At 36.0% G+C, this 22,847-nt stretch overlaps 1 protein-coding gene and 1 non-coding gene across 2 annotated transcripts in view; both read right to left on the bottom strand.

Annotated features, from left to right (window-relative positions):
* The window catches only part of Slc5a12 (solute carrier family 5 member 12), a 43,056-nt gene extending 20,531 nt beyond the window's left edge, over positions 1 to 22,525 (bottom strand). Inside the window, exons 1-9 of the mRNA XM_059259478.1 lie at positions 22,187 to 22,525; positions 19,854 to 19,919; positions 17,547 to 17,598; positions 16,616 to 16,683; positions 7,794 to 7,948; positions 7,537 to 7,677; positions 4,086 to 4,215; positions 3,066 to 3,154; positions 336 to 448 (exon numbers count right to left, since the gene is read on the bottom strand). Of these exons, the coding sequence (XP_059115461.1) occupies positions 336 to 448; positions 3,066 to 3,154; positions 4,086 to 4,215; positions 7,537 to 7,677; positions 7,794 to 7,948; positions 16,616 to 16,683; positions 17,547 to 17,598; positions 19,854 to 19,919; positions 22,187 to 22,525 (1,153 nt within the window). The remainder of the gene's footprint in view (positions 1 to 335; positions 449 to 3,065; positions 3,155 to 4,085; positions 4,216 to 7,536; positions 7,678 to 7,793; positions 7,949 to 16,615; positions 16,684 to 17,546; positions 17,599 to 19,853; positions 19,920 to 22,186) is intronic.
* Positions 1,871 to 1,951, bottom strand: Trnaa-agc (transfer RNA alanine (anticodon AGC)). The gene has a single exon. It is a non-coding gene; the product is annotated as a tRNA-Ala (tRNA).
* Positions 22,526 to 22,847: the final 322 nt, after the last annotated feature.

Genomic DNA, 22,847 nt, shown 5'->3' with positions numbered 1-22,847 from the left:
GGATAATTATTAGATAAAGTGGTCAGTCATATTGAACAGCGCATCTCTTCACGTAAAACATCTGGTAAGATCAACTCAGCACTATCAAGAAACGCTACTATGAAGATATTAGAGCATAAGGTACCTGAAAAGTAAGACCAGAGCAAAGTGAACTAGCTAGTCATTCTTTCCTGGTATCTTTCTGATAAGATATTGGAAGTCTGAGGATCTACATGTCTGTGTCTCAACATGCATTTATGTCTACTCATGCTTCCTGAGTAGCACATGCAAGATTTTGATATTTGGACCATTTAAATTTCATAATATGGAGTAGAATTACCACCAGCTATACCTACATAAGCCTTTACTGATCCAGGTACTCATCTTGTCGGAGAGATGTGGAAAACAGCTCTTGACAAAATCCTCAAAGGTCACCGTTGCTAAGGCATTGATGCTGGCAGCCACTGTGCTACAGAAAGAAAAACAAATAAAAACAAGAAGATAGTCCGAACTAAAAGGATGAGTTATATATCAGCCTTATCATCCAGGAGAGGCAGACAACACACAGCCTTGTAAATACAGATACCAACATATGTCCACATTCTAGAATTCAGGGAACTACATGGCCTGTTTACTCATCCTTCAAATCTTTATCTATGAAAATACTCTCTAGAAGAAGCTAAATTTTCATATTATAACTCAAATTAACTTCCCTTGACAATATGGTAACAAATAGAAAGTAATAAATGGAAGGACTTTTCACACGTTATTATACCAATGTGTGAGCATGTGTATGTATATGTGATGGGGGTGTCACTCAAAGCTTGAGTGGAAGTAGCAAAGTAGTGACTATCCTAACCCAGAAATAAGTGCAATTTTCTATTAATTAGCAATGTATTTATCTGTGTATCTTTTTATTCATACATTAGTGTTGAAATTGAACGTCATAGTCCTTGCAGTCTACCTGGGAATACAGACATTCAATAACCAATTTGCAATTTACCAGAATTGTAGAATTATTATGAAGGACAGTGATAAGGTGCTTTGACCCTGATAGGAGAGGGTCCCTTTAAAAATAATGGTTAAGAAAGGCAGGGAAGAGATTCATGAAAAGTGGGTGAAAGCCCTTGGAGAATAAAGAGGAAATCATGTACATACACATGGAGGTGTGAAGGTGATCACTCCTTTCTACAGCCTGAAGCTTCCAGAGAGGCTGGAATGGAATCAGTGAAGGAGAAACAAGAAGGAAGCCCTGAAAGGAATAAAGACCATAACCAGATAGCAACGCTGCTCTCTTTCTGACTTCACAGAATTGTCTTGATAGACCCATCAGAGAATCAGAAAGTTGGTGTTTTTCTTTGCAAAATATAATGAAAGCTTATTTAAATTCCTCACATAGAGCAAGAATTTTTGAGTTAGTTCAATAAATAACTGAAATAAATTCAAAATTACCATCCAAGAATGGTTCCTTCTAAAGAATATAATAATGATTTCAACTCCAGCTATTTGTCATTGTTCAAAAAGCATAGTTATATAAGAAGACAGACAAAGGAATATAACTAGTAGAAAAAAAAGGAAAACTCAAAGAATATTGGGGCTTTAATAATTTGAGGGAAAAATATCCCAGAAAATCAAGTAGAAATAATTGAGATTAAAAAAAAACACAATGTACAAAAAAAAAAGTGCAAAAGAAAACTAATCACCAGCCTCAGCCCTAACACACAATATTATAAGTTACAATCATGAAAAGCACTGACATAATTACAGCTGTAGACCATGATAGAAACACAAAAAAGAGTTTATAAGATATTTCAAATATATAGAAGAATTAAGATTAAATAAAAGTAATCTTTTTTTAACACTTTTTATTTTTATTTTTTATTTTTTTATTTTTTGGAGCTGAGGATCGAACCCAGGGCCTTGTGCTTGCTAGGCAAGTGCTCTACCACTGAGCTAAATCCCCAACCCCAAATAAAAGTAATCTTTCAAGTCATTGGTGGAAAGATGGCTTATTTACTAGAAAATAAGCCATATGGCTGATAATTTTAAAGGGAAACATATCACATGCTCTACTTAATATTTATATCACATATATAGGATAAATGGTTCAATAATTTAAATAGTTTATAACATAATAAATATACTGTTATTCCTAATCGTAGAATAGATTCCCTTACTGAACATACTATGAACCAAAAAAGATAATATCAAATATGATTTATAACTTCAGTATCTCAATGATTGCTTGGCAACGAGGCAGCATAATGCAAGGTTATGTTGCTGGAAATAATGCTTTATAGGACAATGTAATGGAGCCATAGCAGTCGAGTTGAAGCTGCAATGGAGACTCAAGGAAGACAAAAAAGACAGCGGCATGCACTGGTCATTGGAATAAGCTATGAGCAGCTGGAAAAGCCAGCTTGAGGCATTGGCCATGTGAGCTGCAACAGCAAGGACACAGAGTCAGGACTTCTCACACCCTTAGGAGCCCATCTTCTACTCTGATACTCCCCTGATAGAAGACATGGAACATTAGATTTAATGCCTGCAGTTCTGGATCTTAATCTCAGCTCTGGGCAGTCACCCCTTTATTGTGTGCTACCAGAATTTGAAAGTTTAGAATTTTCTTTTTGATTTTTTTTTTCATGTACTCACTACTGAGTTTGCCTTGACTGTAATGGGGAGACTTTAGGCTTTTGATCAATGCTGGAACAATGAAATCTCTTGGGTCTTTTATGATGGAATGAATATAGACAAAGTTGAAACAATAACCAGTAAGTTTTAAAGTAGTAGTTAAAAATACACCTGCCTCAGGCCCCCACAGTTTACTTACTATAAGTTAGCTGTATCCCTCATCCTTATTAAGTCTGTTTCCTTATCTGCAAACCGGTGAGAATGTGAGTAAAGATTCTTCTTCACATGTTGTGTGGTACCGTGATCAATGAGAAATACAGCATTACAGTAGGCCAATTGGCACTCAGCAAGAGCTCAGTAGACAGCTGATCGTGACCGTCATCATTCCCGTTGGTTCGTCATCACCACTACCACCACCATCATTACCATCTTCAGCTTGTCAACATACTAACCTCAGAGTTCCACTAAAGGCACAAGCCACAAAAAGTCCTGGCAGCCCTGGCATAGTGGCAAAAATCTCCATGACAAAATATGGCATCAACTAAAAGAAAAGAAGCAGAGATAAAGGGGGGAGGGGAGAGGAGAGAGAAGGGGTGTATTAATAGTTACCACAGCAATATCTGAAATGCTGGAATATCGATTCCCACAAAAGGAGATGAGAAACTTACTTCCCAGTGTCTTCAATGTGTAGATTTTACTTATCTATTTTCATTGAATTTATAATTAAATTCTAAAAACCCATCCTTAACATACGTCTTTCGGGGATCTAGGTATAGGTAGCTTGTGAGAAAAGAGACTAGACATGACAATGTGGCATAGCTGAATTCATATGGAGAGAAAGGGGGAATGAATGCTTCCCATGAGCATACTGTCTCTGAGTTTTCAAAACCACATCTTGCATTCTATGCTTTCATGATATAGTTGTGCTATGCTGGGAATATGTGGATAATAGGTATTGGGAGAATAAGAATTATTTGTTCAATTTTATTTATTTAATGTTACTTTGTTTAATTTTTGTGTTTTTGAAACATGACCATGGTAACCTCTCAAATTCACTATGTAACCAATGCTAGCCTTACACTCCTGATCCATCTGGCCCCACTTTTAAAGGCTCTAATTCCAAGTATATAACATTGTGCTCATTTTTGTCCAATTTTCAATTAAAGAAACATTAATCAATCCAAACTACTTAGAAAAGGAGTATCAACAGCCAAAGCCATGGGTTCGAGCTGACTTTCTAGTTAGTGCTGGCCTGTTTTCAGACTTTGTCTTCATGAACAAAGGGAAGTGTCCTTTTCCTGCAGACCCACTTCTACATATTAGATGCACTGTGTGGTGTCACCCAGGAGTTCAGGTAAGAAACCAGAGGCTTGTGCTTGACAAGTGAGTGAAGACCCAGGCAGAGTAAAGACCTCACCACTTCTACTCAGCATAATCCAGACATTCTGCTGTAAAACCAAGAATGTGCATACCTGGTCTGGTGCTGAAATAACTCCAGAAGTCCAAGGGTCACAGTCTTTGAAGTTTGAGTACATGATCAGACCACAGAAGACAGCGCACACTGCGATCATCCAGAGACCCAACAAGTTGAAGTACAAGGCACTGGAAGAGGGACAAAGGCTGGTCGGTAAGCTGTCCGCCACACTGTAGCAGGGGAAGTTCATGACTAAAGTCCGGAGGAGGACTCACTCTCTAGCTTTCGGAAGCATTACACTGTATAATATCACATTAAAGGAGTCATTACACTTTTTAGAATAATGGAAAATTTGAATAAGGTAAGATTTAAATGGATTTTCCTTTGAAAAGGTTTTTTTTTTTTGCCAAAATTGTAATATGTGTGGTATATGACCTATTAACTTGTATAAAATTTTACATGCTGATCATCGCTATTACATAACTTTAAGTGATTCCCCACCCCCACTAAAGTAATGAAACTCTCGAAAAAAGCCAAATTACATTTTAATAATTTCTTCCGGGAAGATAATAATAAAATAACATAAAAATAGACAAGTATTGGTTACAGTTGCTTTGGAGATGAGGGCAGATGAAAGTTAAAGTCAAGTATTTTAAAGATAATAGGAAGAATAAAAGTTAAGATCATCTTACACATTATTTGAAGAAGTTAACACTATTCTCCAGTAAACAAGCACAATTATAGTTGAGTCCTCTTTCAAGGTCCTATATGTTACTTTGCTTTTATGCAGGCATTTGAATTTCAAGATTTTACTCATATTCCTAATTTGAAAGAAGGCTTGAAAATAGGTATCCTTACATTGTGCTGATAAAATAAAATTTCACTGTGGTGAGATTTAGACTGCCCATTTTTAAAAAAGAAATCTAGTCACAGTTTGAAGATGATTCCACATTCAAATGTAAGAACACACATTTCTTTCATGGCAACATGAAGTGATGTTTTGAGACACATGAAAAGGCATATGCATATATGTGTATGCACTTGTTCACATGCACATATTCTTCCAATATATGAGTGTCTGTGTGTTTCTGCATATACACAAGAGAATGGCCCTCCTAAAGCATTAGATTTTTTAATAAATGACAAGCATGTAACAAGCACAATGTGTTACTCTTGGTGTTTTAAAAATGATGAGAAAGATATAGTTACCAACTTTCATTTACTAATTTTTTTAAGAACCAGAAATTCAACATATCACAAGAGAAGGTAATAACTGGCACATGGCAAATACCTATTATGCTAACAATTCAGGAGTCTGAGGAGAATGAATTCTTGTCCCCAGAAGTCTAAGGCTGTTCTGGAATAAACAGTGACCTGATTTCAAAACTAAATAAGTATATTAAAAGGAAAGAAGAAGGATATTATTTATTTCACCAAAAGATTCTTTTCTTTGTAGATATTTGACTCTAGTTTATCTAAAACCAGATTTTTACTTGAATTTTAAATGATTTTAAGATCAAAGTCACATGCATTTTCAATAGTTCAGCTATTTGATAAAGTGATGGCCATCTGTGTGGAAGACTTACTTAATATCATTTACTGTAATGAGATTTTCATGTATCACCAGTGGTTTGATAGAATGATAGATGATAAATTTGTTCTGTTCATTTTGCATTATATATGTATATGTAGTGTGTGTGCACATGTGAGTGTGTGTGTGTGTGAATGTGTGTGTGTGTGTGTGTGTGTGTGTGTGTGTGTGTGTGTGTGTGTGCAGTGACATGATAGTTCCCACTCTGGAATTCAACATACAAAGTGATTGAATTATTTCAAGACAATCCTATGTCTCATTCAGGGAAAATAAGAAATTGTACATTGAAGTATTTTTAAATTGTGTGAAGAAATAGTCACAGTGACTGGACTGGGGCAGAGAACCGTGGGAAGCATCCCTGGGGCTGTAATTCCATTTTGTGTGAAATTTGGGGTTTTTTTGCTAGTTTTATAAAATAATAGAGAAATGCCTTAGGTTTCTCTCTAGAAAGTGGGCTGTTCTGTAACTTTTAGTGGGACTCAGACCGTCCAGCTGTGTCTATTCTCATATCCTACTATAAGCTCTACTTGTGAGAGCTGGAGCAGCCACAGACACATTACCTTGCATTTTACAGCTCTTAAATCTCTCCTTAGAAATGTTAAGGTTAGCAATATCCGTTAAAATCAATTAAAATGCAGACCAGACCTGAAGAACCCTGAAGCAGAGAGATAGATGTAGAAGGAACTGAACTTTGATTTGATTTGCAAATGTAAGTGAAGCTTGCTTTGTTCCATTTTTCCACGTGTCTACATTTAGAAAAATTGAAGCTTAGGACAAACCTATGAGAAGACTCCAAAGAACGCAAAGAACTAGGGCTTCTCACAAAGATGAGCAAATGAGGTGGTTATGTAGCTGTAATCAACAGCACGTATTCTTCGCTTTACTTCTGTGTTCATACTGTAAAAGTGCCATCCCTGTAATCCTTCAGTGGTGCCACAGACAGACAATATTTGAGTGAAGCTAACCGATTTATCAGTTGCCATTTTTTCAAATAAGTGCTTTAAAATGTCAAAATGTATCTCAATCTACCTCCTAACACATAAAAAATAAACTACAACTGAAGACAGCACACAGTGAATAAAAAATGATCAGGGCCATCTATCTCTTCATGGAGACTATAAGCAAGAAACATGTGATTTGAACATCATCCCTACTCAATGCACCTAATCTAGTCTATTTATTTCTCAGTAAATGAAAACAGACTTTAATTGAGCAAAAAGCCATGCAGGATATGCTGAGATGGAAATAGTCATGTTTGACTGAAATAGTTGTTGAAAGGGCTGGAAAGATTGTGAGAGTACTTTCTTCACAAGCATGCAGACCTCTGTTTGGATTCTAGCACTCATGTAAAAAGCTAGGCATGGCTGTGCATGTAACCCAAAGCTGTGAAAGGCAGAGACTGGAGGATCACTAGATCACCAAGCTAGCTCCAGCTACAAGAAAAGATCTTGTCTCAAAGCAATAAGACCTGGAGGGGCCTGATGCATACACCTTTCACCCAACACTCAGGAGGCAGAAGCTGGCAGATCTCTGTGAGTTCAAGACCAGCCTGGTCTTCATAGTGAGCTTTAGGACAACTAGGGCTATACAGAGAAACCCAGTCTCTGATTTATTAATTAATTAATTAGTTAATTAATTAATTAAACTGAGATGGAGAGTGATGAATCAAGGCACCCAACATCCTCCTATAGCTTCCACATATGTGCACTTACTATCCCCCAACACATACTTCTGCATACACCACACTCATATGCATACATACATACACACTTAAACACACATACAAATGTACACAAAGACTTTGAACAGGTTAAATAAATCTCTTCCGTTATCTATCTCCTTTACATACATGCATACTCACACAATGACTCACCAAGATAAATGATAACATAGAAATTGTTCTTAATCAATAACTTACAGCTTAGCATGCTTTTCTGTTTTGCAAGAGATGCATCTCTGGATGGTTGATTGGTTCACTCCATAGATTCCAAGCCAAGTAAAAGTTCCTCCTACCGTAATTGTCCAAAATGTGTGCCGTCTGAGGGGATCTACATCAAAGCTGTCGCACAAAAAGGAGGGAGTAACAGAGACATTTCTTTGGTGTCTGGCTATTATCCTTTTATAAAATCACGTAATAAAATTTTACAAAGGATGACAAAATAGCATTGCACATACTCAACTACATTCATCCGGGATCCATTTCTTGCTTGCTCTAATACATTGTGGAACCCACCAGCATGATTTGATCCTTGAATGAGAACTGTTAAGAAGCCCACAATCATGACAACCATCTGAAATGCATCTGTCCACACCACTGCTTTTAAACCTCCCTGAAATGGGGAGAATGGTATGAGTTATTGAAAATGAGGTCTGTAACCCCTCCAACTCCAGTCTCGCTGTTACTGAATCATGCAGAGCTCATCCTGAGTATTACTGAACACCTTTTAAGTGACAAGTTCTGAGTTAACATATGATGACAAAATGGTAAATGAAGGAGTTAGGTCACCTCTGGAATTCATGAGTTCGTAAGTTTAATGGGAGAACTGGAAATTCAATAAGAATCTGTCTGGAGAGTATGAAGGAAAAAGGAAGTGTCTCTGAGGAAATGAGAGAAGCCTGGGAGATACAGATGGAAGGTGTGTATAGACCAAAAGGCAAGTTGATGAATTTTCTGGAAGTCGGAGCAGATAGATTTAGATAAGACTGCTAAAATGATTCCCTAAGAACAAAGAGAGTTGTATGATGACATGTGTTTCACAGTAGCCATTGGTCAGCTACTGTGAATGGCAAGTCTGGAGGTAGAACAGAAAGTTCCCAGTTTATTCTCGTTTCCCATGTCCAAGTTGATCAATGATTTGAAGCAGGGAAGAGATGTAAAGAACTCCATGGCTTTGAGAGATACTCAAAAGATAAGATTCTCGTACTGCCTGATTCATTAAATACAGATGAGGAGGCTGTGAAAGAATTGAATAATCATACAGGTCCAGTTGGACAACTTTAGACTTTTTATGTAACTAGTGATAGCATGTTTTAGAAAATGAGAGGGAGAGACAGAGATACAGAGACAGAGAGACACACAGAGAGAGAACAATTAAGAAGAAATAAATAACAGTTTCTACATATGTGTGGAGGAAGATGTTTTAAGAGCAAGATGGTGATTAAACAGCCAGGAAAATATGACAGCATTTCAGAAAGATTAATCTAATAGTTCAGTTTAGTATAGTTATTGGGCAGGAGGTTAAAGCAGTGATTATACCAAATCTGCCTCCCTTTTAGTGGAGGGGGCAGGGAGAGAACAATGCCCATATTCCTCCCCAAGGATCTTGAATAAACTGAGGCTAGGGTTGGGTCCTTTTATTCCTGATTTTTCAAAGTTTCACACATGATTCTAATGTAGAATTCTTGCTGAAAACATGTGCAGAAGGGAAGGAGGAAAGTGAGAGTTTGCTGTAGCATCCCATGACTTGAGTCCCCTAGGACCACAGCGAGCGTGACAAAGGCAATTAGGGAAAGATGAAATGAAGTGGCGTATAAGAAGTGTTTTGCAAGTGAATAAGTGCCAGTAACATGAGAGGAGATTATATTTTTAACACTGAAAATTAGAATTATCATCCTGTTACTCCTCCAGAGTGTCAGTAACTTCTATGAAAAGTTGGCATATTTATCGTTAGCTTAACAAGAAAGAAGACACTGGAGTAACCCATCATTTATTTGGTAATTAAAATAAAAACATAATTTTAAAATAAACATTTAAGTCGCACACTAAAAGCATTGTGTTTACATATGATTTATCAAACCATGTTTTGAAGAACGATAAATCTCCCTCCCCCAGCCCACATACACATCGCCTATACAACACTAACTTGATTTTCTTTAAAGTTCTTAAACCTACCAGGCATGTTGGCACAAGAACTTGGGAGGTAGAGGCAGGCAGACTTCTGTGAGTTTGAGGCCAGCCTGGTCTACAGAAAGAGTTCCAGGACAGCCAGAGCAAATAGTGAGACCTTGTTTCAAAAATCAAAAAACAAAACCAAACAAACAAAGATGTTAAATATTTCTGATTCAAACCTCCATTTTTCAGTACTATGAAGTCCAAATATCAAGTGCCTCCATTTTCAGAGTACTTATCATTAGTTGTATAAGATCCTCACATACATGAACATCAGTGGGTCATTCAAGTGTACAGACTGTCAAATGTCCTTCTAAAGTCAAATATAGTCACTGTGAGGTCTTACCTGGTTGTAATATTGTAATAACTATGAAGTCTTATTTGACTCTTTGGTATGCAAAAACTCTTCTCTCTCTCTCTCTTTCTCTCTCTCTCTCTCTCTCTCATCTCATTATATTTAATTAGTCTCTGTTATATGAGATCTGATGTTCGGGCTACTAAGTTGCAAATGACTTGGATAGCAGGAATCACTTCTAAAAATTTCTTCCACTGATTATTTCCCAAGTGTGGTGCATCCACAAGATCCAAGAGTAAAAAAGTACATTATGAAAGTCACTGTTTGTAGCAGACTTTCTTGGACCATGAGCCAGCTCCCAAATCAAGACACAGAGGCTTATTATCAATTATGAATGCTCAGACTTAGTTTAGGCTTGTCCCACTAGCTCTTACAAATCATGTTTCTCTTCATCAACGTTTTGCCTCAGGGCTTTTTACTTTTCTTTCATTATGTATGTCCTACTCCATGTTTGACTGACTGGCAGCTGGCTGGCTGGTTGGCCCTAGATGTCTACCTCTCTTTCTCAATCATGCTCTCATTCTCTCTTCTCTCAAATTTAGATTCCTCCTACTACCTATTCTGCTATTGGTAGTTCAGCTTTTTATTCAACCAATGAAGTGCCTTATGCAGGCAAAGCAACACATTTTACACCATTAACAAATGCAGCATAAACAAATGTAGCACACCTTTATAAAATTAAAGTAATATTCCACAATATAAACATATCTGAAACATCTTTTATAGTTAAAGTAATATTCTACAACATTTCCCATTTTTATCTAAATAAAAAGAAAGGTTTTGATTTTAACATAGTAAGACTATACAATTAGAACAATTATCAAGCAAAAATTTTATTCACAATATTCAGTTCATCTGCATTTGGCAAATTCCAAGAAAATACTCCTTTATTTATCTTATATTGATGAGTCCAAAGTTCTGTACCCAATTTACCTTCTATAATAACTAAGGAATACTGTAACTATAACTATTTAGTCTTCAATCCCATCAAAGACCCCAGAAGGATATAATATTATCTGAGTAAACAGGAAGTACAATGCAAGCCACTTCCAAAACTATAGAAATGACAGAGACATCTGGCTCCCTGGACAGTCACCCAAGATCCATCTGCAATGTTGGGGCATCCGTCTTCAGCCTACAGGCCTAGACAATCTGGCAGAATTCTCTATGAAGCAAGAATTTTGAAGGAATGTCCCACATTTTTTATTTATTTTGTTTGTTTGTTTTGGCAAAATTCAATAGCCTTTTTCCTTTGTGCCCTGCTTGCCCAGTTTGTACAGCATACTTTTAGCAGTTAAGGCAAAGTCAGTTTCTTGCCCAAATGGCTAGCTTTGCTCCAATGAAAGCAAATTCCATATGGAGGTTCTTTGATACCCATCATATTTTTATGAAGTAGATTGGTGTTGCCAGGAGCAGACATGTCTCATTGTCATTAGAAGCCTTAGGTTATCAAGTATCTTAAATGCCATATTCTGTAGGTCTCTGAAGCATTTGAAGATCACCTATCTACAATATATCTATTTAACCTGGAAAACATACCTAATATGACTACAACTTTAATTATTACAGATGACTACTAATTTGCATTTCTTAATTATACATTATATTTTTAAATGAGCTGCACAAGCACAGTGACTCAAACATGAGTAAAAACACATATGCAGTATAACAAAAATAATTTAAAACTTATATATCAAAATCCACACCAATGCAACATATATGAAGTTAATAGTTATCCTTTAATCCTATATCCCCCTAAATGATTACAAATATCCATAACCCACCAAATGACCCCAAACCATCCACTCCATCTCTTGGGAATGTGGGCATTTTGTTCTCTAGACTGCTTCCTGTTTGTTGTCTGAAGGCAATGACATCTGTAGGAGACACTGAGAAAATTGATATAACAGTCAAGCCCTAGGAAAACAAGTTGTAACATTTGTTGTCCAGTCTCAGAACTGTTCCCATGCAGAGGGATCAATATATATGTCACCTGTCCGGTAGTCTTTCTTTGTTTATTTCTTTATGTCTGTAGTCAAGATTTTCAGGAGTTCTCTCCATCAAGCCTGTTCTCTATTAACCTTGAAAGAATCCACATCCTTTCATTTCCTGTGGAAACAAAAGCATAACCTCTTCCCCAACACAACAAATTTTCTGAATTCCATTTTAAAGTTAAAGCATTCCTAAAGTAACTTGGCTGGTTTGATTCAGCAGCCCCTTTTACAATCCAGTGTCTCTCAGCAGCTATCATTTGCCCATCAGCATTCAAAAAATTCAAAGCCAACACAACATCATACAAGATCCAGATTTGCTGTTTATTTCCCATCTTTTTGTGTCTTATTCTTTAATATTCCTTTACTCTCTCTTTAAAGACTTTACTTATAAACTATTTACTTCTTTCTATGACTGTCTATATCCATTTTCTTTTCTTTCTTAACCCTATGCATGTTTTTAAACACACTATAACCTATTTAGAGGATTATTTTCACATCTGGACCTGTCTTTACTGAGTGTCTCTAGCCTTTTCTGACCTCATGAGCCAAACATTAAACTGCTAAGTAGATTTGCACTGGCAGCTGACTCTGTCCCACTTGGGTCTGTGAGTGTTTAACCTGAAGTTTCATTTAACCACCCCAGCTCTAGGAAGCTGATGCCTTCAGGATGGCAGGCATTTCTACTTAGCTTGCTATTTCTATTTAGCATCCCATCTACTTGACTGCTCAATGTACAGCAGAGCCTCTTAAAGGTGCCCTATCCATTTCTTTCTTTTTCTTTTTTCTCCCCAGCTTTCTCAGGCCCTATGTGGAAATTCAGGCCCCATGTTAGAATGCGAAATGTAGCAGGCTTTCTTGGACCATGAACCAGTTCCCAAATCATGACATGGAGATTTATGTTCAATTATGAATGCTCAGACTTAGTTTAGGCTTGTCTTTCCAGCTATTATAACTTAATTTAACCTGTTTCTTTTCCTTTACATTTTGCCTTGGGGCTTTTAATCTCTCTTTCATTCTGTATGTCCCACCCCATGTTTGCTGGCTGATGGCTGCATGGCTGATGGCTGCCTGGCTGGCTAGCCCTGGGTATCTCCCTCTCTTTCTCCCTTGTTCTCTTTCTCTCATTCTTCTCTTGAGCCAAGATGCCTTCTTCTACTTATTCTATCTACCAGCCCCATCTATCCCTCTACTGCCTCACTATTAGCTGTTCAGCTTTTTATTGGACCAATAAGGTGCCTTGGGCAGGCAAAGAAACACATGTTTACATCATTAAACAAGTGCAGTATAAATCAAATGTAACACATCTTTACATCATTAAACAAATGCAGCATAAACAAATATAATATTCCATAACATAATTAAAGTAACATTCTTCAACATAAAATGTAACACATATTTACGTAGTTGAAGTAATATTCCACAACAACTGTTGGATAAATAAATTGTCTTTTTGGTGAGCATTGTCACCTCTTGCCTGGCTAGATAGAGAACAGATTCACCAGATGTGTGATGAGGTGAGATTAGATGAAGAACTCAGTTACATCTAATGAAATAATTTCAATTCCACACTAACAAGCTTGTTGTCCCATGAACGGACGAAAGCAAGAATTTGGTCAGTCAACATGAATAAATGATAATTTTAGGCATACAGGTTGTGCAAGAAAGACTAGAGGTGTAGAGCTGGTTAAAACATGAAACTTTATTCTCTGATTTGTATGTAATATTAATTTTTCTATATTATTATTTGTAACATTAAAAACTTACCAATAATAATTGTTATATAGAGTTTAGGTTTAAGAAAAATAACCCCTTCCAAATTATGAAACAATAACATGTGAATTAGGAAGATATCTATCATATTTAAAGCTTTTAAAAATCTTGAATTTGGGGCATTGTCAAATTGCTTAAAATTTGACTTTTATGAATATAAGAGAAAATTTCAAAAGGATCTATTTAATAAAACAGCTAAAATGAAAAAGTGGAGTTTAAATAAAGCATCTTCAATGTATCTAAGCAATAGAACAAGAAAACAAGTATTGACAAAATAGAACAAATAGACAAATTTACATATAAATCATACTAAAACAACAATTACCAAATGCTGAAACTTGTGAATCTTTTGTATGGAATGCTTAGTAAAGGTGTGTTTCACACTTCAGAGTTTTACAAATGTTGGAATATTTGTATAGATTTTATCATGGAGTTGCTAGTAATCCCAAATACAAAATCTAAAATGCACAAAAGTCTAAAGCATTTTGAGCATCCTTCCCACTCACAACAAGTACCAGATTTTGGTGGCGTTTTGAATATTTGATTAGTTTGTGTTTTCTTTCTTATCATCAGCAACACTACTTAAGCCAGTCAGCTTTTCCACAGTATTTCCTTTAGATGAATCCAAGGAAATACGTTAGTCATAAGTACTCAGATTAACTGATATTCAGTTTCTCAAAGATAACTTTGTTGAAAGCCTAATTGTAATTTGAGAGTTGTTTGCCCTCAATCGTTGAACATACTATTCCACTATTTCCAGCTTCTATAATAAATAGTAAAAATTGCCAGGAAATCTGCCAGAAGAGTTCACGCATAGGCTCTTTTTTAGGTCTTCCACATGTACACTGGTCAGTGGTATCATTGACATGCCTAGAGATGGACTTTTCTTTATCTCTAAAGATGGTACTTGCTAAACTTATAGATTTCTACTCTTGTCAATTCTAATGTACTTCAAGACATAGTGTTTGTAAATATTGTCTTTTCTCCATTCTTGGTAAATATACCAAGTCTCCCCCTAGTCTCCAATTGAACATAAATTGAATTTCATTTTGTCATCAATATCTTTTGTTTCTTTTTTTAATTTCATCATTTTTCTGAAACATGCTGTTATTTCTTCAGCTGTATCGTCCAAGATGACACTCATCTCTTCAAATGTGTCCCATTTATTAAAATAGTAACATGACTATTCATGATAGACATTATTGAACTAGTTTATGCATATCTCTTTATTCAACGTCTTGCAATTCAGTATACAGTATTCCTGAAAGGAATAGCTCTTGTTTGAGGTGTTACTGTTCCTCACTTGTGGTGCCTTGTTACATTCTATTTCTGATGATATGATATTTTAGTATTTTAATTGGGATATTTTAACGTCCTAAGCTAGATTCATTCTCCAGAGATGTTTTGTACTTTTTTTTTACAATGCATGAATCAAAGTGAGTTACTAAAGTTGAATCACATCAGATCCATCAAAAGATCTAAGCTTAATATGAAAGTCCCAAACTCAGCTGGTATCCATAGGAGCCTAAAGCTCACTAATCCAAAAAAGGACACTTATGCACTTGCCCTACAGAGAGTCTGATCCACCTTGCCCAATACTGTTCACACCTTCCTGGTGATCACACATCTAAATTTTTTCTATATTGTACTGTTGTATTATTTCTATGTGGGTAGGAGTGGTGGAAGATGTTTGGGGGGGGGCTATGATATTCTGTGAAATCTCAGCCACAAATATAAAAATTATGTCTAGAATCTAGTTTCCTTTCTAATAGAGCAACAAACCTGTCATACATGATCAGGGTAGACAGAGGAATAGCCTCTTCTTAAGCAAAGTATGAGGAAGTATGTAATAATTATAGTTGTGAGAACAAAAACAGAGAGAAATAAAGATAAATGTTTCAACATTGAGAAATGGTGGGGTCCACAATATGTAAAAGAGAAATAAAAGCATTTTGAATTGTGTAGCATGGTGATATATGTCACAAAGGGTATGTGTTATGAGCATAATGTCGAATACATGGATAGCCAGCTATAATATGTCAATTGTTTTATTCTTCTTTGCTGTGCAGATAGCCAATGTACCTACCTGGTAATAAGTAGTAAAGTATAACCAGAATATTATATGATGATTCAGAAGAATAAAAGATTTCAATTGTATGAAATGGGTACAAAGTAAGTACACATTAAATATTACTGATCTAAATTTATTGTCAGAACTATATAAACATTCTAACAATACCACACAGCTTGGTTGACAACTGAGAATTCATATGATCAAAATACTATACGTTATCTTATATAAGCAAGAGACAAAGTAACCACAGATTCCTCAGATGTATTAAATGTTAACTGTCTTGATCATTCACATGCATGTACTTTGTCATTTTTCTTAGAATATCCAGAAAAAATATAAATGTTATAGGTTGGTTTTTTTTTTTGAAGTTACAAAGGGTCACTTATCCTCTGATCAAGAATGTATTTCTTTCACTAAAGTATTTCTCATTAGACATGGTTTTCTTGATGTCAACTCTTTTATTCTTCTGAATAAAGCTTTATTATTTTAGGATTTTAATTTGGCTACTTTATAGTCCTAAATTTGACTCTTTCCCCAGACAGCCTTTACACTTTTTTACATTGCATGAATCAAAGTGAGTTACAAAACTCAAGCCACTTCATATCCCTGCAATGACTCAAACCTAGAGAAATAGTTGCACACTCAGTTGCTATCGCAGGGACCCCAAAAGAATAGAGCTTTATTCTTCTGAATAAGCTCAGAGCCCAAATACTCTTTAAAAAGACCACTGTCAAGACTTTTAAAGAAAATAATAGTGCCTTCCTCAAGAAATTACATCAGAAAAAGGCAATATGTCTTCATTTGGTTTTGGAATAGCTAGTCCCTCCATAATTAGATGCCCTCTTGTTGGAGATTTACTCTTATCCCATGTTAGGAAGTAGTTCGTAATATTTTTTTTCATGACCCTATACATACCAAACTACAGTAGAATGTGCAAACGATTCCTGTTGCAAACACAGAGCCCCAGAGATCAAACCCAGTCACTACAAAAGAAGAAAAAACATTAAAGCAAACTTTTCTGTGAAAAGTAAAACAAGTTTGACCTCCTCTGCTTCTGTATCTTCAGTCCTAGGTCCAGCTTTGGTATTGCTTCTTAACTATGTCTACTGAGCAATCTGAAGCCACCTGCGCTAATTTTGAAAATTTTACTTCTGTCATTTATTTGTAAAGTTATATGTAAGCATTGCATGGAGGAAGAGCATGAATTTCGAGCTTGCTGCTAATTTTTAATATTAAGTGTATATTTGATATACTTCTAGGCAATATAGGAAATAGCCGTGAAGCTAAGTTTTTGAGAAACTAGTACTTCCCAATGTAACAACACAGCTCAATTAATTTGACTACCAGGTTCTTTCAATATGAGAGACGTCACTGAGAAAGCTAAATTCTATTTTTGTTATTTTTCTTTATTTTTATTTCTAGGAATCTATTATTTTGAAAGGATCAACTATACATCTCAATGTAATTATAAGCATCTTTTGCTATTGTGCTTTGATTTTCTACTCTATGATGTTGTCTTCAACACAGATGAACTTAGTACTTATGAATATACAATACCAAATCTGCCATCATTTCAAATATTGAAAAACAAACCTGAAACACCAAACAAACAACATGCACTTGAACTGTCTGTTCACAATCAAGCAGCTCTGTAAAGCAAAATCTATTAAGTAATAGTTTATATTATTTTCAGTACTCAGTACATTTTTAGAGCTTCATACATGTAGTGATATTCAGAGCCTACTAACTACCAGGATATCTCTCCCATAAGGTATCAAATGAATATATATATTTTTTCAAAGCTGAAAATTCAGGAATCTTGAGGTGAAATATGCCAATAACTCACCTTGATTGAGAGCCAGAGCAGGGGCGTAGACCACGACTCCTGTGTAGAGAATCTGGTGCAGACACAGGAACAGAGAGAAAGTGGCATGAGAGGGAAGCCTACCTAGAAAGCTCTTTATTGACCTTATTCTGGATAAGTTACTTCCTTCAGCTCTTCACCAAACATTTCATTCTCACACAGTCCTATTTTAAAGTGGCTTACTCTCTATATATAGGGGGAATTCACCTATAAGATTAAGAAAGATAGTTAAATTTTAAAGATTCCCACTAATTTTAATGTGCTGTATTTGTATTTGGTATTTTCTAAAGGATAAACAGCAACTCTGGAAGCTTTGATGGGCGGGAGGGATGGCTTCCTCAAGCAAGAGGACTGAGTTTGGGTCTGCAAAATCCACACAAATGCTGGCTAGGCATGGCAGCTTCCTTGCAATCCCAGCTTCAGAAGGTAGAGGGATCTTTGGAGCAGATTGGCTAGGAGGATGGTTCTATTGGTGAGTCTGGGAATGATTAAGAGACCCTGTTTTAAAGAATAATATGAAAAAGCAATCCAGGAAGATACCCGACATCAGTTTTTTTCTACCTACACACACACACACCTGTGCACCTGTGCACATGCAAATGAACACACATACACACATGCACAGGACACATACAAACACATAAAAAGAGGAAATAAAAATCAACAGCAATTTGCTACAAAAACAAACCCACCACCAACAAAAACAACAAACAAACAACAAACAAACAAACAAACCCTGAGTTTAAAACAGAGATGGGAAAGTCTCTGAGAAGGAACTACGCGAGGAAGACTGACATGGAAGATGACCGCCATTATCGGAGCTTTCTCTAATTTAGATAATTGCAATTGATTCACTGGTGGAAATTAGTTCACTTCCATTTTATTTTAAACCGAATTTCATTATCTAGAACTATATGAGTATAAATCCCTTGTGAATGCCGTGGTTTTAAAATGCAAATATGGGCTGTTCAAGAAGTATTGCTTTTTACAAGTTGGTTGTACAGTGTCAAATGGTCAGCCCTGAAAGCATACATACAAGGAGAATCATATGGATTTAAAAGGTATATTTAGGAATAAATGTGTATATACATGTGCATATATGCATGCAATAACAATTAGTAAAAAAAAAAGGGGCAATGAATTAGAAGAAGAATGGAGTTGGGTATATGAGAGGGTTAGGAGGAAAAAAAGGGAAGGGAGAAATGTATTTAAATTAGAATCTTAAAAAAAGCAAGACTGATTGGGATAGGAACCTTATGTAGTGCGCTCACCATTTAATTAAACATCGCTAGGAGCTGGGAAGGGAAGGATTATTCGCCTCCTATTTTAGGTAAATCCTTCAAGCAGAGGCAGGGTTTTAAGAGGGCAGGAGGTTATTCTGTAGCAGCGGGTACTAGGAGGGTAGCAGGAAACAGCTTTTGTGTGTACAGATGAGCTTGGGCAGCTTAAAGAATCCCAAAGCCCATGTGGGGAAAGAATCCATAAGAAGGAAGCAGGTATGTTAATGGAAATTACTGCAGCAGAGGCTAGGGGCTTAGAGAAAAGTAAGTTCTCCTGGTGTGACTCAGTTTATCAGTTTACAAAATTAAGCCAGGCGTGGTAGTGCATAACTGATCCCAGGACTTGAGATACAGAGGCAGGAAAATTTCCAGCCTGGGTTATATTGGGAGAACTTGTCTCCAAATAAAACAACAACATAATTACTTATCATATCTTTCCATAATTAAATCTTTAAAAAGTTGAAAGGATGAAATAAATTTGCAGAAAAATCTTTTCTCTGAGATTTCTGATACAATTTGTTTTTATTATATATATATATATATATATATATATATATATATATTCATAATATACATGCAATTTGTATTTGCATGTATATGTGTATACATGAATGCATTTGTGTGTACATATGTATATACACATGTATCTCATTATATGTGTGTTTGTTTTTTGATACAAGGCCCTGGTTAACATCACTATGTAAACCAGAGTATCCATGAACTCAGGGAGATCCACCTGCCTCTGCCTCACAATGCTGAGATTAAAAGCCTTGGCTACCATGCCCAGCTTACAATTTGTTTCTAGTTGTTAGTCCAGAAATATGGAATCTATATTGGGTAAATTTGCCTGAAGATAATTACACATTTAAAAGTGCTTTCTTTAGAAGAAGATAATAACTTCTTAGTATCAAAGCTGTCCTTTAGTTGAGAGCACTTCCCATCAAAATAAACAGAACTGAAGCTATTTCTTGTCACCCTCAATTCCCAATCCTGCCACAATCCTTCTCACCGTCTGCACAATGTAGATGACCGTTGCTGCATAGCGAACTATTTTGTTGAATCGTAACTGTAAGTACTAGAAAACAGAGAAAGACACACAGTTAGTGAGTTTTAGACAAAAGTTGTGTTTAGGTTTGTATATGTGTGAAGAGACACCATGACCATGGCAACTCTTATAAAAGGAAATATTTAATTGTGGCTTGCTTACAGTTTCAAAGGTTTAGTCCATTATCATCATTTTGAGGAGCATGGCTACTGCTTCACTGTAGAAATCCTTTAAGACAGAAGTTATTATTGACAATACAGAGTGCTTAAGAAATTCCTCCTATCATGCTGCTAGCATGTGGCAGAACTGGCTGTCAAAGCCAAGCAGGTTGACAGAATTTATTCTGTTTGCCTCTGGGCCATACTGCCAATTCTTGTGAAGCACAGGCCAAACCCAATATAATCTCACAGGTACTTTACATAAAATCCTCATGTGCTCTTGTTACAGTATTAAGGGTTTTAAAGTATCCTGGGCTAACAATAGTACTTTTAAAACAAGTTTGTATCTAAATTTAACATATAAGTTTAAAAGGAGTTTTAAATCTCTTCAGTTATGCATTTGCAGTTTATTTAATTGCTTTTGTAGTATCTCATTCACTTTACCAAAACTATTTACAAGTTGCAAGGATTGGAGAAGGCAGGTTGCTCCATGTAAACATATGCAATCATTTTAAGTAAACATAGAACTTTTGGTAACCTAACTCTGTGTTTGCAGGGCCACATTCACTCAAATTTGGCTCCAGAACAAGTTATCTCTTACTACCTGAGGTGAGCCCTGTGATTTTTGTACCAGCAAAGACTGTGTTAATACAGTTAAATACTTAGAACAATACTTAGTCCACAGCTAAATGCTGTGCAGACAACCTTGGGTTATAAATGTTTTATGTATGTATTGTTAGTCTCACTTGCAGGAACGGAAGCCCCATGAGGGTAGATCATTAGATTAACGCATATCCTCAAAGCCTGAAGATGTACACAGGATGAGTAAATGCTTTATGAGATTTATGGAATGAATGGCTAATCATAGCATATATTCCAAGAGGAAACATGGACATAGAGTTGAGAACGTTCAAAACATTTCTAGAACAAAATTAGAAAACCCAGCAATATCTGCTTCAGTCAAATGCTCACACATGGATGGGAAAACCCAGGCCACATGTGCATTTTCAGAAGTACTTTACTGTTTAATGTTATGTGTGTACATTTTTAGAGCTAATCATAAATTTAGCTATTATTTCTTGACTTTGTGTCTCAGACTATGCCTGTTGAATTTCCCAACTGCAATTAATTTCTCAGCATCAGGATAATTAATGTTGAACATTTGGGATATGGCAGGCTCTCTGTATGTCTTAAGACTTCCTTTAGAGTATTCATTTGCCTGAATGGCTTTGGAAGGCTAAACAAACACTTTACAATAGTTCATCTCACTGATTTTTTTATAATAAGTTTTTTATAAGTCTTCTGCTGTGACTTCCAGAGTTTTTATTGACAGTGAAATTCTATTTTTTTTTCTCTCTTAAAAACTGCTTTATCATCACTCTTAAATACTGGTCATGAAAATTCAGTTTTGATCATGTTGGTTTTATTGAGCACTGTTTCAAAGCCAAAATTCCATGGTCTTATTTTCCACTCATTACAATTATTTACATATTTTTATTATTTTTGGTGTTCCTTCCTACAAAAATATTTCTCACTTTTCCAAAATACTCTTACTTGCTTCTTAAAATTGGAATTTAGTAATAATTAGCATTAGAGATCTACTGTTTGATAGATGGGCCATAAAAATGATCATATACAAATTAGCTTCTCAGTAGCTTTTTATTTTAATATTAAAACATGCCTAACTTACCTATCTAGATCTCAGTTTTCTCAGCTGAAAAATTACAATGTTAATAGCTTTATTCTGTTTGCCTTCCAGAACAACCATGCTAATGATAATAAAGATTATATCTTTTCATTGTCTTTTACCAACTAAATATAAATATTATAAATATAAATATTTCTCACTTTTTTCCAAAATATATATTTTACACATTGATCCTCAGTAAATCATGGGAATAGCTAGTGAGAGTAACATTATTAATTGCCTTCTACAGAGTGACAAAACATAGTACCCCCACCCATAATGCATTCTGTCTTTTTAACCATGTTGAATTGCCTTGAAAATACTACCCCATTACTGGTGTCAGGATTATATGCATTTATGGAACATCAACCCACCAAGGAAAAGAAAAACCCTCCAAGTGGAAAGTAAGTGGCATCTCCCGAGGCACTGGACAGGAGGAGGTGGTCTCTTACCTCATAGGTGCTTGTGATGCCAGATCTGTAGAACACGGGAAGAAAGAGTTCAGATGTGCAGAGGACCACAAAGGCATATGAAATGATGAAAAGGAGGAAGGATGCTCCGAATCGGTAGACTTCAGCAGGAGTCCCCAGAACAGTGACAGCTGACATGAAGCTGGCTGTCAGAGACAAGGCTACAGGGCCAAAGCTCATTTGTCTTCCTCCTACCAAGAATTCCCGAGATGTTGCTTTTTTTCTCTCCTTTATGGCAAAGAAGACACCAATTCCAGAGGAGATGACGAAGAGGCCTGCAAATACAACATAATCCCAAGCTTCGAAGTTCTTCACCTCCATTGCTCAGAAGTGAACACAAGAGTCTCTTTCAAGCAGGGCTCAGGGAGATGTTTCCCACAACAAATGCTCTTTCCAAAGGGAAAAATGTGATTCTCTGAAGAGTTTAAGGCTCACCTATACATGTGTAAATATCCAGATGCTAAAGCATCCTCAAAGTTCTCAAAAGCTGACTGTGAAAATAATTGATGGTGGTACTGGTACCAAGGGGGAAAAATGAGAAATATAAATCTGACTCTGGTCACAAGTTGGCTGCTCCTCTCCTGAAGTACATGCCAGAGAAGGACTTCAGATGTGTTCTGAAGTTAACGGCTGGGAGTAGAGG

The sequence above is a fragment of the Peromyscus eremicus genome, chromosome 4, assembly GCF_949786415.1.
Source record: "Peromyscus eremicus chromosome 4, PerEre_H2_v1, whole genome shotgun sequence".
Lineage (NCBI taxonomy): Eukaryota > Metazoa > Chordata > Mammalia > Rodentia > Cricetidae > Peromyscus > Peromyscus eremicus.
This window is presented reverse-complemented; position numbering and strand designations above follow the sequence as displayed.